This window comes from Callorhinus ursinus, unplaced genomic scaffold, assembly GCF_003265705.2.
Source record: "Callorhinus ursinus isolate GAN/ISIS: 27379988/994484 unplaced genomic scaffold, GSC_fseal_2.0 scaffold119, whole genome shotgun sequence".
Lineage (NCBI taxonomy): Eukaryota > Metazoa > Chordata > Mammalia > Carnivora > Otariidae > Callorhinus > Callorhinus ursinus.
Window position 1 is genome coordinate 712780 of NW_027397181.1, and position 16720 is coordinate 729499.

General features: G+C 52.5%; 2 protein-coding genes across 7 annotated transcripts in view; one reads left to right on the forward strand and one right to left on the reverse strand.

Annotated features, from left to right (window-relative positions):
* ZXDC (ZXD family zinc finger C) overlaps window positions 1–16720 on the forward strand; it is a 105893-nt gene that overhangs the window by 66094 nt on the left and 23079 nt on the right. The gene's annotated exons all lie outside the window — the stretch shown is intronic.
* The window catches only part of CFAP100 (cilia and flagella associated protein 100), a 50836-nt gene that overhangs the window by 20439 nt on the left and 13677 nt on the right, over window positions 1–16720 (reverse strand). For 3 of the 5 annotated variants that reach the window (XM_025860271.2, XM_073889861.1, XM_073889859.1), the window contains exons 4-11: window positions 11619–11719; window positions 8736–8928; window positions 7335–7402; window positions 7089–7252; window positions 6814–6894; window positions 6135–6316; window positions 5755–5787; window positions 5552–5678 (exon numbers count right to left, since the gene is read on the reverse strand). In XM_025860271.2, the coding sequence (XP_025716056.1) occupies window positions 5552–5678; window positions 5755–5787; window positions 6135–6316; window positions 6814–6894; window positions 7089–7252; window positions 7335–7402; window positions 8736–8928; window positions 11619–11719 (949 nt within the window). The remainder of the gene's footprint in view (window positions 1–5551; window positions 5679–5754; window positions 5788–6134; window positions 6317–6813; window positions 6895–7088; window positions 7253–7334; window positions 7403–8735; window positions 8929–11618; window positions 11720–16720) is intronic. The other 2 variants (XM_073889860.1, XM_073889862.1) reach the window with 2 other exon arrangements.

Sequence of the window (16720 nt, forward strand, 5' to 3'; positions counted from 1 at the left end):
GCAAAGAGATGTGGGGTCAGGGCACTGCTGCCCAGCCTGGGGGCAGAGGTTTGGTGGTCATCTTACCCCACCCCCAATGGTGAAGCCTCCCGGCATCACCAGGGCACCTTCCTGTTCCCTATGCCCTCCTCCCCTCCTCCTCCCACCAGCTGACCTGGCAAGGGCACTGGTCCCCCTCTTGGCCCCATAGCTGTCACACAGCAGTCAGGAGAAAGTTTCAAAATTCAATTAGTTCATGTCGTTTCAGTTAGAATAGAACTCAGCCTCCTCCCTGGAGCTTATAGGGCCCCTACTGCCCCTCACCGCCCTCTGCTACCCCTGAAGTTACTCCGCTCCTGTCCTACCAGCTCTCTTTCTGTTTCTTTGGGTGCTGACCCTACCGCAGGACCTTTGCACCCACAGCTCCCATTGCTAGGGTTGTCCTGCCCCACTTACCATTTATTTTTCTAAGAGGGCCTTTTCTGCCCACCTCCCCTATCTAGATTTGCCCTTGGCTCTTGTCCTTGAGGGTCCTATCCTGTAATGGTGCTATCCTGTGATACCTCAGAGCTATGCTGCAGCTACCTCTGACTGACCCTGAGCACCACACAGGGGCAGGGACTCCTCTGCGCCGGCCCTCAGGGTTGTGGGAAAAACTGTGAGCTTTGAGCACTCAGCGTGGGGCCCTGGAAGGCCCTGCTGGAGGCGATCTGACCTCAACTGACTTCCAAACCTGCTTTCATCGCCCCTCCTGGCCTCCTTCAGCCTGGGCCCTTGCCCTGGGTGCAGGTTCTGCAGGCTGAGAAGCAGGTGGGGCAGGCTCATAGCCAGAGGCATCTGGCCTCTACCCCTAGGAACCCAGGCTGAGGCCTGCTCTGGGCCTCTGACCTACCTCACAGGGAGAGGTGAGAAGTGCAGGGCTCTGTGGGAGCCCCAAAGGGGAACCCTGGAAGACTTCCCAAAGGAAGGGCCACAGTGACAACCAAAACACTCACTAGGCCTGTGCCTTGTACTGAACACTTGGCAAAGCAAATGAGGAACATGCAGCTTAGAGAACTGGCTACTATCCAAGGTCACCTGCAGGGCACTGCTCGCCCACAGGTGCCTGAGAATCTGCCCTCCAGATGGACGTAGTCAGTGGGGTGGGCTGGACTTTAGCCCCCACTTACTCTCTCAACTGAATGCCTTGTGTAGCCCACAACCTGCCCAACTGTACTCAGTGGCCCTGGTCACATGGCTAATAGATGGAGGGACCCGGGATAGTGTGATCCTAGACCTCTCTTCTGGGGGACTGCCCCAACATGGAGCCTCGAAGCCGGGAGCGCCAGGGCTGAGGGCAATGCAGGCAGGGGAAGCATGCATAGCTAACCTCTTAGAGCGTCTGTTCAACAATGAATTGGAAATGACAGTGCCCACTGGCCAGGGTTGCAGGGATCAAAGTTAACCTGAGGCTTGTGCCTGGCCCACCAATGGTGGCTGGTCTTCTCCACAAGGCACGACTATGATGCATAAAGATGAAAGTGAGCTCAGAAACTGGTAGCACTCAGGTCCCCTTTCAGCCCAAGAAGTATCAGTTTGGAACGTGGGAGGTTGGGTGGGGAGGTCATCAAAGAGGGGGGTACGGTATGCTCACCGGGGTGTGGAGATCAAGAGCAGGTGGGGGACAGAACCACGGGAGAGGGTTGCCAGGCTGTTGTAGAGAAGGAAGGACAGAGGATGGTGCACTTAAGGGATGAGCAGAAGATATAGACCTTGCAAAGGAGAGTGGCGGGGAGCTCCTGAGCCCCGGGGCCGCCCATTCTCTCCAGCCCCTGTACCGTGTCTAAGCCAATAAACTAGAAAGCTTCCAGAAGAAAACACAGGAGAATATTTCAGTGACTTTGGGATTGGCAAAGATTTCTTAAATAAGACATAATATGCACCAACCATAAAAGCAAAGATTGGCTAATTGGACTCCAAAGAATAACACTGAGAGTAATAAGACAAGTCACAGACCGGGCAAAGATATGCATACTATACTTTTACACGAAGGACTGGCATCCAGATATATAAAGAACTAATAGAAAACCAGAAGCAAAAGACCAATAAATCCAATAAAAATGTACAAAAATTGAATAGATACCTCACAAAAGAGAATATCTGAGTGGCCATCGTATTTGTCATCATGAAAATGTCATGAAGACCATAATGAGATAGTACACCACCCTTGTATTAATCCTGTCTTTTATTCTCCATATTCTGATCTTTTCACCCCTGGGGCTGAGCTGACCCCTGACTGGACAGACTGTCCCTCCCAGGGCTAGCCAATTCCGAGAGAGAGTAAAGGACACACCCTCAAATGTGCTTTTCAAGGGCAAACCAACCAATCCAAGCTTTCATAGCTGGGGCCACTATCCCCCTGCCCTGATCGCCAGACAACTGAGGATACCCCTTGGCCCCAGAGCCCTGAAATTATTCAAGCCCATCGATCCTAAATCCACGTACCCTGCCTCACTTGTTCTTTCCTGCAGAAACTGCAAGAAGGGCTCCTGCCCACAGTTCCCCCGCTCCCTCTGCCTCTGTAGCCAGCCTGTTGCCTCACCCTGTGGCCCCAGGCTATGGCGTGTCCCCTCCTCATGGGAACAGAATTAAAAACCACCTGTTCAATGACATCATCTCCTGATGTGTTGGTCTTACCGAACCTCACATTTTCTATTAAGACACTATTTTCAAATAACCCCGCCAGAATACTGAGACTGACAGGGACCAACATAGCTGAATCCCAGGATCTGACCTGACTGGGCAGGACCTGGGGCCTTTGGAACCCTCTTGCTTGCTGGCCCGAGGGGATAATGTGGCAGCCAGAACAGGGGTCTGTTTGGCAGAAGCTGCTAACGCTTAACAGAGACTCACTTCATGACCCAGCAATCCCACTCTTACTTCCAACAAAAATAGTGCTCATGCAAAAGAGTGCTTCTACAGAAAAGTACAGGAATGTTTGCAGCAGTTTTAATCAGAATAGCCAAGAATTGGGAACAACCCAAAAGGCTACCAATCGAATAGAGGACCCAAAGAATGGGGCTTCTTCACGAGGTGAGACACTAAGCAGCAATGGCCAAGAACAGCCTGCTGCTGCACACAACCACGCAGACACACAGCGAAGACACGCCGGGCCCAGAGAGCACACTGGTGCTGTTCTTAGTGCACTGAGTTTCAGAACAGGGAGAGTGGCCCAGGGCAACAAAGGCAAAAATAGTGTGAACTCACTGGTGTGGGGTCTGACTGAGGAGGGCCTGAGGGAGTTCTGGACATCGGGAATGTTCTATGTCTGGACCTGGGTGTGATTACACGGGTACGTATGTGTGTAAAAATTCAAGTGCTGTTCAATTAAGATTTGTTCATCTTGTGATCTCTTGATAGCATCAGTATGAGAGAAAAAAATAAAAGAAGACCTGAGTCTGATCATGTCACTGCTTTGCTGAAGCTTCCCAGCTCCTGTAGGCTCTGGACCTGAGGGTGTCAACTCCACCTGGCTGCATATGCCCCAGTTTTCTCACCTGCCTTCCAGGAGGTGGTGGGGCTTGGGGTGGCTGACTGGAGTAGCAATGGGGTAGGGAGCAGGGAGGGAGGCAGGGGGGCTGGGGCAGGAGGAGGTCTGTCTTGTGGTCACTGGTCATGGCTGGAGAACACTGGTGGGTATATGTGAGGTGCTGGGCACTGCAGGAAGAAATCCAAGAGGTGTGTAAGAGGTGCTTAGTGGTCCCAGAGGCGGGTGCTGGAGGGGCTAAGGGGCAGGAGTCCCTGGAGTTGGAACCTGGTCCCAGGAGGAGGCAGGGCCTTCAGCTGGAGCATCCAGGATGACTGAGAGAGCTGTCAGACACTGGAACGACTCTGCATGACCAGCAGACCCAGCCCTGTGTCCCCTGGGACAGTGGATTTCGTGTCAACTTCCCTAGGTCCAACATTATTCTAGATGTTTCTGTGAAGATGTTTATTAGATGAGATGAACAAATCAGTAGACTTTGAGTAAAGCAGATGACCCTTCATAATGTGGGTGGGCCTCGTCCAATCAGTTGAAGGCCGGAAGAGCAAAAGACTGACCTCCCACAAAGAAGAGGGAATTCTGCCCGCTCACTGCCTTCAGACTCACGCTGCAGCAGCAGCTCTTCTTCCCTGGGTCTCCACCTGCCAGTGACCTGCCTTGGCTCTCCAGTCTTGCCATGCTGGCTCGAGGGGGGCGGGGTCATTTCATGGGACAGGTGAGCACCCTGACAGTGGCCCCTGGAGCTGTGAAGGCGAGCACCTGATAGCCATCTGAGGCTGTGGTCAGTGTCCCTCCCCACAGTCACATATCATGAATATCGCCCCAACAGCGCCAAGAGGCCAGGGGCTAGACAGGGGAAGCTGAGAAGGACTGCCTCCGGATGCACCCCTGGCTGTGTGGGTAACGGACAGACAGGGAGATGTGCAGGGTCAGCTCTCCAGTAAAAGGAAGGATGGGTGTAAGAAAATCACCTTTGCCTGTATTTAGGTTGAATCATGAGGAAATGCCGGTATTCATTTGAGCTACAGAACAGCAACTTCATACGGTTCAATGTACTGTTAACATAAAAATGGCTGGAAAGGGGCGCCTGGGTGGCTCAGTGGGTTGAGTGTGGTCATGAGCTCAGGCTCAGTGGGGAGTCTGCTTAGGATTCTCTCTCCCTCTCCCTCTGTCCCTGCCCACCCCCGCCCTGGCTCACACGCACATGCTCTGTCAACTAAATAAATCAATCTTTAAAAAAAAAAAAAACCCAAGACGGCTGGAAGGGTTTGCAGTAGATAACAAATCTCACTGCAATACCACCTGTGGCTTCTTGGCCCAACAGTCTGGGTGGGGAGGGGCTGGAAGGAGGGGCACCGGGACGGGGTAGGGGGGCTGTAAGTCTTCTCAGCTTATACCTTTCTATAGAGTTGTGATTTTTCTGAATGTATTACTTAGAGAACCCCTAAAACTAAACAAATTTTCAGTGAGGGAGGAGGAGAAACTGGGGGTGACCCAGCAGCAAGGGGAGGTGGGGGGTAAGGCTCTGGCCTTGTAGGCAGAGGGGTTTTTAAGTGGGGGTGGGGACAGGTCTGCATTGGCTCATGGATCTGTTTGGGGTTTCTGTTTGTCCCTCGCACGTTTTTAACAAGATTTGAAAGTAACTATCACACTTAAATCTGGGTTATTTTTGTAAAAATCCAGACTCTGGCTTCTGTCGAAAGGCTCTGGAGCTCTGGCCTCCTTGGCAGGCGGCACGTGCCCTCCCGTTCAATGTGCCCAACTTGGCTGCCTGCACCCGTTTATATTTGACTGTCCTGTTAGCACCCGAGTGGACCACCTCAGGCATAAGTTGATTGAATTGGACAGAAATAAAACTGTTTAGAAAACATCTTGATTTTGGTGCTTAAGTCCGACTCTACACCCTCCATGTTGGGAACAGCTCCTCCTCATGGTCTCACCCTTCCCGGAGAGGCTGGGCTTGTCCTGGGGCCACCTGGCCTGGAGCCACTGGAGAGCACTCCCTACCAGGCCCCAGCCACCTCATTGCCCTACCCTAGACCCACTCACCCTTTGGGGTCTAGCCCACTACTCATGCTGGGCTGGCTGCTATGCTGGAGGCTCATGGTGCTGGATAGGAGCCGCCCTGGCCGGGCCACCTGCGGGAACTTCCAGGGTTTCTTTGGGCCTTGCCCATCTGGAGGAAGCAGAGGAATTGTTTCCATGCACCCTAGCCCAGGGCAGGACACCTCCAGCTTGGGGCAGCCACGTACCTCTGGAGCTTGTTTTGCCCTTGTTCCCTGGTCCTACAGGAAGCAAGGGAGGGTTCCAGATGGCTTCGGCTGGAGCCAGACCTTCAGCAACACTGCTTGAGGGCACAGGGTTCCCCAGGACCCTCCCAACCCTCTTCCCCTGTTTCAGAAAGACATGCGTGGGAGGAAAGCCCCTGGGGTCTGAGTTAGAGCAGGCCCTATCTTCCCCGAGTGGATGTGTGGGCCGAGCCATGAGGCCCTAAGGGGCACCTGCTGCCTCTGGCTGGGGCTTTGTGAGGCCTGGAAGGGGCCCAGCCTGTGGCCTGGACCCCTCCAAGACCACTGCCAGCTGGGCCCAGGGTCTAGATGGACCCAGGGACCCACTTTCTCTTTTCTGCTACCTTTGTCCCCTATTGTGGAGAATAAAATGTTCTCTTTCGGGGGCTCGGTGCCCTCCTTTGTCTTTTGGAGATCCAGGTGCTTCTTCTCCTTTCCTTCCAGCCACTCCTTGGGCGACAGCTTGTATAGGAAGTCCTTGTAGATCTTGTAATGTTGCAGAGTGTCTTCAAATTTGGAGATTTCACTAGACCCGGGGAAGGGCTGGTGAGGTCAGGTTCTGCCTCCTGGTACACCCCTGCAGAGGGGACTGCCCCTGGAGCCTGGCCAAGCCTGGCATGCTCCTTGTTCTCCTGGGGACAGGCCCAGCAGCACTGTTGTGCTGGGGAGAGAACACTGCCCCGCTGGGGACCAATGTGGGTCACACCTCCACAGTCACAGCTGTCTGTGACTTTGGAGTTGCAGTGGACCCTGGGAACCCTCTCTGTGTGCCAAGTGAGCCCTGCCTCCTGGTGTGGCCTTGGAAAAGTTACTGAATCTCTTCTTGGCCTCTGTCACCTCATCTGAAAAATGGGCAGCTGCATCCTGCAGGGCTTTGAGTCCCTAAGCTATTTAGGTTTGAGAGGTGAGGCGATGAGGTTTGTGCTGTGCAGGGGCTCCCTTTGGCTACGGGAGAGGGGCGGAGGGAAGCGGCAGCAGACCAGGCAGCAGACCAGGATCCGCAGGCTTGCCCTTTGAGCTCACCTTTTGATGTTCATGATCTGGGTGGTCAGGTCGCGTATCTCAAGGATCTTCTCCACCTTTGCTTTGGTCTCCTTCTCAGCCCTGGCGGTGGGGGTGGGGGCGGGAGCCAATCGCAGACTGTTAAAGGGGGCGTGTGGGGGTGGGGAGCTGCCAGGGGCCGGGTCCGGGGAGGGAGCGGAGGGGGGGCTGGGCAGGTTGGGCGCAGGTGCACAGTCCCCGGGGGGCACGGGGGTGGGGGGCGGCGGCGCGCGGGCTGCCCCTTCGCTAGGGCTCACGCTCTCAGGGCCTGAACGGAGCTGCGGTCATTCTCCCGGAGAAACTCGTCGAACAAGGCTGCGTCCTTCTCCAGGGACTTCTCAGCCTGCTCCAACTGCGCCTCCTCCTTGGCCGCCAGCATCTCTAGCCGCTGGATCTCGCTCCGCTTCCTGTGCAGGGCGTGCTGAGGGCCACCCGAGCGGGGGTCAGGCTCCTGGCTGGGGGAGCCCCCTCCCGGGCCCCCTGCGCACTGCAGCTGGGCCAACCTGGATAAGAAACATCTGCCGCTTCTGATTAAGGTAGTTGTCCATGTTATCGGATTCCATCTTCCTTTCTGCAAAGAGAGGAGGGAGGTCTCTGGGCGGCGGGGTGGGCAGTGCGAGAGACCCGAGCTTGGCCAAGGATGCCACTCCTGGCATATGCTCTGCTGGGAGGTCCAGGTTATTACAGGGACTCTGGGAGATTGAGCTCTGTCTCTAGCAAAAGGAGAGAAGGCTCTGTTTATATATTACACTCTGCCTGGCTGGAGACTGGGCCAGGTGGGAAGTCCTTTCCTATGTCTGACTTGAGCCTCTCTTGCTGTAGTACTCTTCTCACCTGGAGTGAGACTCTGGACATCCCTGCCCTGAACATTTCATCCAGCTGGACCTAATAACAAAAGACTTATTAGGCCAGGACCTGCACTGGGGTGGTGAGAGAAAAATGCGGCAGCATGATATCTCTTTGGGGTACTCTAAGCCCCCAGGATCCAATTTAGGTAGGAGCTAAGTCGACACACCGGGGTTTAAGCCAGGTGGGAGGAAATTAAAGTGGGCATCTGGAACACCTTCTGGAGGGCAAACAGAGAGGCAATGCAGCTGGGGCTAAGGGCCACGGGAGCCTCCTTCCCTTCTCTTTCTGGAGAGAAAGGCCTAGAAGCGCCCTGACTTTGGAGAGGCCAGGAACGGGCCGTGGAACCATGTGGCTCTCTGCAGAGCAGAGCACAGGAAGTGTCAAAGTGAGCTCAGGGCTCTCCACCCAAAACCACACCATGGGGTCAGGGGTGGAGGCTGGGGGTCTCTTTGATTAATATTCCCATTCAGTACACCTGCAGTCCAGTTGGGTTCCAGGACTTTATCATCTGGGCTGGTAGACTGTTAATGTATATTCAGTACTTAAGATTTCCTACTGGGTCATAAAATTAATAACAGCTCACACACACCCACACACACAGTTCCTTCTCATTATATGTAGCATCAAAAGACGTTGAATCACACAACCCACGAGGTTGGCACTGTCGTTGGCCAGGAGAGGAAACTGCTGTGCAAAGGATTTGAAGAGCCGGCCCAGGATGGCAAGGTCACTCAATGCTGAAGCTGAGATCTGAACTCGGGGAACTTAGTTCCAGACTGACACCCTTTACCGTCAAGTTAAGGGACTATATTTTACATGTGTGCAGTCTGCATTCACGGGCACCGTAATGTTCCGAATGCATGCAATACTGGGATTCAAAGGCTTTTAGATTTGCAGTCCGTCTGGAATTAATCTGTGTGATGGCCGGAGGCAGGGTCAGACACAGAAAAGACCCCTCCCCCTTCCCCACTGCACCACAGCCCTGACTCTCCAAGCAATTTAAAAGTACTGCCCATGCACGAAGGGCAAGACCTGACTCTCGGAAAAGGGGGCACCTTTGGTCATGTGGAGCTTCCACGCCGTGTTGTCGTGGAAGGCGCGCAGCCGCTCTGCCTCCGCGCGCATCTCCTGGTCCTGCATCTCGTCCTCCAGCTGCAGCTCCCAACGCAGGCTGGTGTGCTTGGCCGACACTTTGGACGAGTACGTCATCTTTTGGTGCACCTGCAGGGTCATCTTCTGCTCCCGCTCCTGGTGGTCGTGGCCAGGCGGAGTCGGGTGGGGTCAGCATCTATTTCTACCCCCTCCCCACCAAGCCTGCGACGAGCCTCCTGCCCTGGGCGTCACCACGCGAACCAGGGTCGCACGGCCTTGAGGGAATGCACTTGCGGAGCGGGGCCCCGAGGTGCACACCTGGTCCGGGGTGCGCACTCGCTGCGCGCGCGGAGAAGGCTGTGGAGCTGTGTGTGCTTGTGGGAGCGCCCGGGGGGGGGGTCCCTAAGCACAGCTCCCTGGTCTAGAGGAAAGTGGGCAGGAAGCGCTTCTAGAGAGCGGGGTGAAGGGGGGGTCGCCAGGTGAAGTACAGGATGCCCAGTGAGATGTGCATTCAATAGTGCAGGGACATACTAACAGAGGATTCCTCCTTTATCTGAAATTCACACTTAACTGTGATTTGCTAAATCTGACACTCCGAGGTTCAGGGAAACTAGATCTTCTGAGTTTCCAAAAGAAACTCGAAATCCATGGGGCGCCTCGGTGGCTCAGTCAGTTAAGGGTCTGCCTTCGGCTCAGGTCATGATCCCAGAGTCCTGGGATCGAGCCCTTCGTGGGATTCCCTGATAAGTGGGGAGCTTGCTTCTCCCTCTCTCTCTCCCTCTGCCTCTCCCCTCACCCCAGCTCATGCTCTCTCTCTTGCTCTGGCTCTATTTCAAATAAATAAATAAATAAAATCTTAAGAAAAAAAAAGAAGAAACTTGAAATCCTGAGTTTGATCTGCAAGCTCAGCAGTCAGTGTTGGCAGTGACCGTGTTGCTGGGGATCTGCCCCCACCAGCTCCTCCCCACCCTGTCTGGCCTCAAGTCTGTCTCAGGGTTGCTCGCCTTCCCTGCCCTTCACTTGGGAGGATCCCAGGATGGCGTGGGGGTGGGGGCTTTTCTTCCCTGAGGCCTAGTTCAGGTTTTGGCTGCAGGGGTGCCCAGCCCCGCCAGCTGCCCAAGCCCTGGGGATCTCCCCATCCTTCCACGGCTAGGCACCCTAGCCCACAGAATCAGATAGGCCTTCACGAATCCTCTTCATTTGGCCTTTCCTGGGGCATTTCTATTTCCTCCTGGCCCTGCCAAGTGAAATAACCCATTCAGCCTCTAAAGAAGGCTGTTTAGGGAAACCTCATCTGTGAGGGGATTCAGCCTGAGGCCACTAGCTTGCATGTCTGTGTAGAAGAACAAAGTGGGGGAAATACCACCTGCTAGAATCGCAATGGCAGAAGGTCTGTGCTTAGAAGAAATTGGGCAGCTGCTTGGGGTCAATGTGAGACTGGGGGGTTCTGCTGGGGTGTGGGGAGGGTTATCAGTTTTGTTTGATTTAAGAAGGCGGAGGTGACCCTAGAAGCAGGGCCAGGCTGGGAGAAGAAAATCCAATCCTACACTGCAGAAAGAGAAAGTTCTCTTAGGTCAACGTCAGAGAAAGTTTTGTGTGTGTCTGCCGTGTTTCCCCGCTTAGAGGCCTCTGAGAAGTGTGTGTTGTTCAGTATGGCTTTGTGTGAGTGCCTCCTTCCAGGGCATGAGGAGGTTCACAGCATGGCAGTAAGGTGGGGAAAACACTCATGGTGGGCCACCCAGAGCTTCTAGTGGGGAGGTCTGGGGTGAGGCTGGAAAATGTGCATTTCCTTATGTGTCTTTGTTCACTGGTTGGGTCTCAGTGGGAACCACTTCTCCAAGGAATCCCAGATACTGAGCCCTGAGTTGGAGCAGACAGAGTCAGCACAGAAGGGAGCCTGGAACACACTTGGCCATGCCTTTGCCCCCGAGAGTGTGTCCCAGAAACATGGCCTATGCTGACCACTTCTCAGTGAAGATGCTCCTGGGTGAGTCCTCCCTGAGCCTGGCTGCAGGGATGCTTGCTTGCTCCGGCCATGCCGCAGGGGGTGGGAATGGACAGATGGGCTCTTGGATGGGGAGGCAAGACAGACTACGCTGGGGTGCAGACAAGGCGTGGGCTAGGGGTTGGGGCTGGCTCCAGGACTCCCATGTATTGCTGAGGGGGCATGCGTGTCTGTGTGTGCGCATGTGTGCAGTATCTGGCCTCCAAGAATTCCAACGAGGGGGACTGTGCACAGCTGGAGCAGTTGCAAGGGCTGTGGTCTCCTGGGGGAGGTGTGAGAGTCCCTGAGGTCTGAGATCGGCCTTGCAGGACAGAGAGAGTCTCAGGAGCGGATGGCCTCTCATACAAGAGAAGCAGAAGCAAAGCCTGGTGCTGAGGCTAGGCCACAGCAGCTTCCAACATCCCACTCTGACAAGACTCAGGAAGAGTAGGGATAAAACTGTGTAGGAACAGTGGGACAGATCAGATACTGGAGAGCTAGTCAGGTTTTTTAATTGATTTTTTTTTTAAACGGTGAGCCATTGGGGCGCCTGGGTGGCTCAGTCAGTTAAGTGTCTGACTCTTGATTTCAGCTCAGGTCGTGATCTCAGGGTCGTCAGACGCAGCCCCCATCAGGCTCTGTGCTCAACTTAGAGTCTGCTTGAGTTTCTTTCTCTCCTTCTCCCTCTGCCCCGCCACTTGCACTCTCTCTAAATAAATAAACAAAATCTTTAACAAAATAGGCATTGACTATTCTAGAGTGAGAGAGTGACCCAAAGAAAGTACTCTTCTGAGAAGGGCAATCTGGCTCTGCATGTGTGAGGGAGGGAAGAATTGTGGACAGACCAGTCCTAGATACTCACTGCACGAGACTTATTCCGCTCCTGTTCTCTGAGCAAGAAGAAATCCACATCTCCAGACATGTGGAAAGGATTTGCTGAACGGTCAGGAACAATCACGGACACTGGAGAGGGAGATACTTCATTGGAGAGATGAGCCAGCTCTTCCAAACGGTGGCCTGTGCCTCGGGAGTCCTGGTGCCCTCCCAGCCCAGCATGAAGAACTCGAAAGCACAAGCTAGTGGCAAATGTTCTCTTGGATCCAGCTGTGCCTGAAGTCCAACCCTGGACCTTCCAACTCCATAAACTCACCTGTCTGGTTTAATCTAGTTGGATGTGGGCTTCTGTCCCTGGCATCTGAAAGAGACCTGGTGAACACAGCCCCACCTGTGTCTCAGACCTCTGGCCCCTCTCATTTAAAGTCTCAGGAACCCCTGTTCCTTAGAGGAGAGAAGCAAGAGCGGGGAGGTGATGGGGCCAGCTGGTGGGAGGTCAGCCCACTCCAGAGCAGAGGCACCTGCCTGCAGAGGGTAGTGGGCAGTGGGCACACTGGGTGAACATGCCTTGTCTGCAGGATTCTCCAGGAGCCTCCCAGGAGAAGGCTGAGTTTGTGGGCAAGTGAGGCAAAGCACCCAAGGCCAAGGGGGTGGGGGTCAGGCAGGAATTTGGGAGATGGGGGCTGTCAAGGACCCCGGCTCTGCTGCTCCCCCTACCCCTGTGGGTAAGGAAGAGGTTCTTGCTGCTCAGCTCAGCAGGGACAGAATCCAGGAGGCACCAAACTAAGGGCTTAAAAATATGGATGCCTTCTCCCCTTATCCTCGATTTAGAGGAAAAGGGGTTCGTTGTAAGACAGAACAAAACAAAACAAAAAATTCTTGGAAGTAAAAGAGTATGATAACAAAATAACTCCCCCACTTTGAAACAACTGCTGGTGACATTCTGGGGGTATTTTCTTCTAGTAATTTCCAACACCTATTTTTAATAATTTCACATCTTAAAAAAAAAAAAACACTACACCTTCAGCAAATGCCTGCGAAATTACTAATTCTTTGCAAGCCCTGCATGCAATTATAATGGGGTGCAGTAAGGCATGGCTTCTCCAGGGCGCCACCATAGGCTGGCTCTTGGCAATTGATTTTCCGAAGGGAGAACAGGGGCCAGGGGCTGTGAGCATTTCCAAGCTTCAGAGTCTTATGCCGACCTGCCTTCCTGGCGGTCTGTCCCATTTTATACCCTCACCAGTGGAAATCCCCCGCGAAGGGGATTTGAAGTTATACACCGAGGGTCTCAAAATACCTCCGCACAAGATCCATACTTATTAATGACCAAGAGTAGAGAAGCTGGCCGACTCCATCCTGCTCAGGCCTTCAGAGTGAGCTAGAGCAGAAGTGAGAGGAGTGGGCCTTCTCTGGCCAGTGCGACCCCAGCAGTCACTCAGGTGGTCCCGCCAGGATGCTTTGCCTGCACCCATCATGCAGAGGGGATGGAAAATCTCCAAGTCTATGACATCTCTGTACTATTCTTTCAACTTTTCTCTAAGAATTAAATCCTGTCAAAATAGTTTACGAATCTCAGTGAGAAGAGTAAAGAAAGATGATCTACTCCTGGGTCCTGCTGAGGGGAGGAAGCCCGCAGGGGCCTCCAGCAGGTCTCAGCCTGGCTTCTGGAGAGGGGAACATGTGGAAGGAGGTGGCCCAAGACAGGGAGAGGTCACAGGGGTGGTGCTGACCCCAGGACCATCAGGGACCTGTGGACAGGAGGGACAGAAGTGGCGTGGGGCTGGTGCGGGTTGGGTTGAAGCTTAGGCTCTCGTCCCATGCCTAATCATGACTTTTTTTTACACACTGCCTTTGCTGCTGATAGAGAGGCTCCAGAAGAGACTGCCAAAGGGCCTCTCTGTCCGCATCGGGAGGCTGGGGAGGCAGGTGCAAATGGTGACCTGGGTACATGGCTTGCCTCCCCCACCAGGCCAACCCCACACCCCAGAAATGATGTAATGTACATTCAGAGATTGCACACAGCTCTGGACAAGAAGGGATGACTTGGGGCGGGGGAGGAGGGAGCTGCCAGGGAAAGTTGGAAGAGGCAAAGGGGCGGGTAGGGATGGGGTGAAGTGGGGAAGTATGGCTCAACCACGCTGGGTTGTGGGGAGGAAGGTATTCAGGAAATGACAGCTCCGGGCGCAGAAATGGGGGCCTGGGAGGCCTGTACAGAAGTGCCACAGCTTTCCCCCTCCTCATGTCATCATCCCACTCTCTCTCACTCCCTGTGCTTGTCCAGCAACCCCAGGCAGGGTCCCTAAATTCAGAATAGTGAGGACTGAGCTTGGGTGAGAGAGGCAGGGAAAAGTTAGTCTTGATGTCCCCAAACTACGTGCTGGTAGCATGCGTGGGCTGCATGTCCCATGTCCCCATCAAAGAGATTAATTATGCTAGTTAACAAGAATGAGCACTTACCACAGTCAGACCACAGACTTTGCCTGACTGAACGTTCATAACAACCCTGAGGTGGGGATTGTTGTTACTCCCGGTGAGGAGGAACAGAGGGACAGAGAGGTAAGCCGCTCAACCTATAAGTAACAATGTGGAGACTGGCTTCCCAAAACAGAAACTGCATTTGCAGTCCGGTGAGTAGGGAATGTTTCTGAATGGAAATATGTTAATGGGAAGATGAGCCTACAACCAAGACTGGCCATCATTTGAAGCAGATCATTCCAGAAACCAATCAATATAATATACCCCATTAACAGAATGAGGGAGAAAATGATATGATCTTTTCAAGGGATGCAGTAAAAGTATTTGATACAATCCAAAACTGATTTTAAAATACTTTTTTTAAAGATTTTATTTATTTATTCATGAGAGACAGAGAGAGAGAGAGAGAGGCAGAAGGAGAAGCAGGCTCCCAAGGAGCAGGGAGACCAATGCAGGACTCGATCCCAGGACCCCGGGATCATGACCTGAGCCGAAGGCAGACGCTTAGCCATCTGAACCACCCAGGCGCCCCCAAAACTGATTTTAAATCATAGTCGTAGCAACCTAGGAAAAGGAGGGGGCTTCCCAATCTGATAGAGGGAAGTGTGGTGAGCTCAGCAATGGCCCCCAAAGATGGCCACGCCCTAAACCCCAAACCTGTGCCTAGATTCCTTTATATGGTAAAGGGGATTTTGCAGATGGGATGAAGTGAAGGACCTCGAGATGGAAGATGGTCCTGGATTAGACAGAGGGGCCTGATGTAATCACAAGGGTCCTTCTAAGATGGAGGCAGGAGGGCCAGAAGCAGGAGGAAGAGATGTGGCGACAGAAGCAGAGGTTGGAGTGATGTCACAGAAACCGGAGCAGGCTGTGCTGCTGGCTTTGGAGACGGAGGAAGGGGCCAGGAGCCAAGGCCACGGGCACCTCTAACCTGGAAAAGTCAAGGAAGCAGATTCTCCCCTGGAGCTTCCGGAAGGAACACAGCCTTGTGGACCCCTTGATTCGAGAGTTCTGTAAGATTCATTTCAGACTTCTGACTCCAGAACTGTAAGATAATATATTTGTGTTGCTTTAAGCCACTGAGTTTGTGACAGCAACCATAGGACATGAGTACAGGTATCTATAAGAAACTTCTAGGGGAATATTGCATGTTTCCCCTCCAGGATCAGGAACAAGGCATGGATACCTATCTTTGCACTTCTTTGCAATGTTGTAGTTAGGCAAGAAAAAGAAATAAAAAGTACAGGATTGGAAAGGGAGAGCAAATAATGTTATTTCAAGGTGATGTGATTGTAGAGGAGAATATCCAAAGAATCTACAAAGTAGTTACAATTAGATTAGAGACGATTTGTAGGTCTGATTGTAAAGTGAACACAAAACTTGTATAAGATACAGTATCTTCATGGCCAGGACACAAAAAGTACCAACCATATGAAAATGATTGGTAAAAGGAAAAAGCAATCTACCGAGTGAGAGAAGGTATTTGCATACTTAGAACTGGTGAATTATTTGTTTCCAGAATATGTAAAGAGCTCCTAGAAATCATTAAAACAAAAGGACACCCCAATAGAAAAGTGAGCAGAGGCAGGGACAGGCACTTTATAACAGAGTCATCAGTGAACGTATAGAAAGGTAATCACCCTCATTGGTCACAGGGAATATGAGATGCTAATACATATCCAGAAGGCCAGCATTGACAGTGTGCCAACTGTTGGAGAGGATGTGAGGCATCTGGAATGCTCACACCTGTTGGTGGCACAATTGTTCTGGAAAACTCATTGGTATCTACTAGGGTTAAACATACTACCAGCGGTTCCACTCCTTCATATACACCCAGAAGAAATGAGTGCTTCTTTCCCTAAATGGCATGTACAAGAATGTTCACTGCAGTATTATTTGTAATATCGAAAACCCAGAAACAACCCAAATGTCCATCCACTCCAGAAAGAATAATACACTGTTGACATATGCACACAATAGGATACACACGGCCACAACAAAGAAGGGAGTCCTGTGACTGGCATTCCATAGATGTGATGCTGAGTGAACAGGATCAGGACTGCAAGAGCACAGAATGTGACTCCATTTATACAGGTTTGGGAATGGATAAAGTGATTCTCTGATGATAGCGGAACAATGCTGTCTCTGGGGGAAAGGGAATGTCTGGGCAGACGGAAATGTTCTAGATGGTGAATGGGGTGGAAGCTACAAAGTTGTATACATTTATTGAAACTTATCAAACTGTATACTAAGATTTGTGCATTTCACCTTATATGAATTCTACCTTAGAGAAGAAACCAAACCAAACCCAAACCCAGACTCCTCACCCTTAATGTAGCGGTCAATTTAAGCATAGGCATCCATAGGTAGAAGCAGCTGTTGGGTGAATGGCTGATGGGAATCTGACAGAGGGCCAGGCGGTCACCACCTGAACCCACTGGCATGGCCACCATCGAGACAGCTGGATGCATGAGTTTCTTGTGAGAGGTGGTAGGAAGGATTCTCGTGGACGAAATGGAATATCAAGCATGTAGGGTTATTTCCAATTAAAGGAAATATGAGGAACAGAGGAACAGTTTCAATAACAATGACAATGACCAGGAAGCAAACAGACACATACAGAACAGGGGACATTCTACAGGATAATTAACA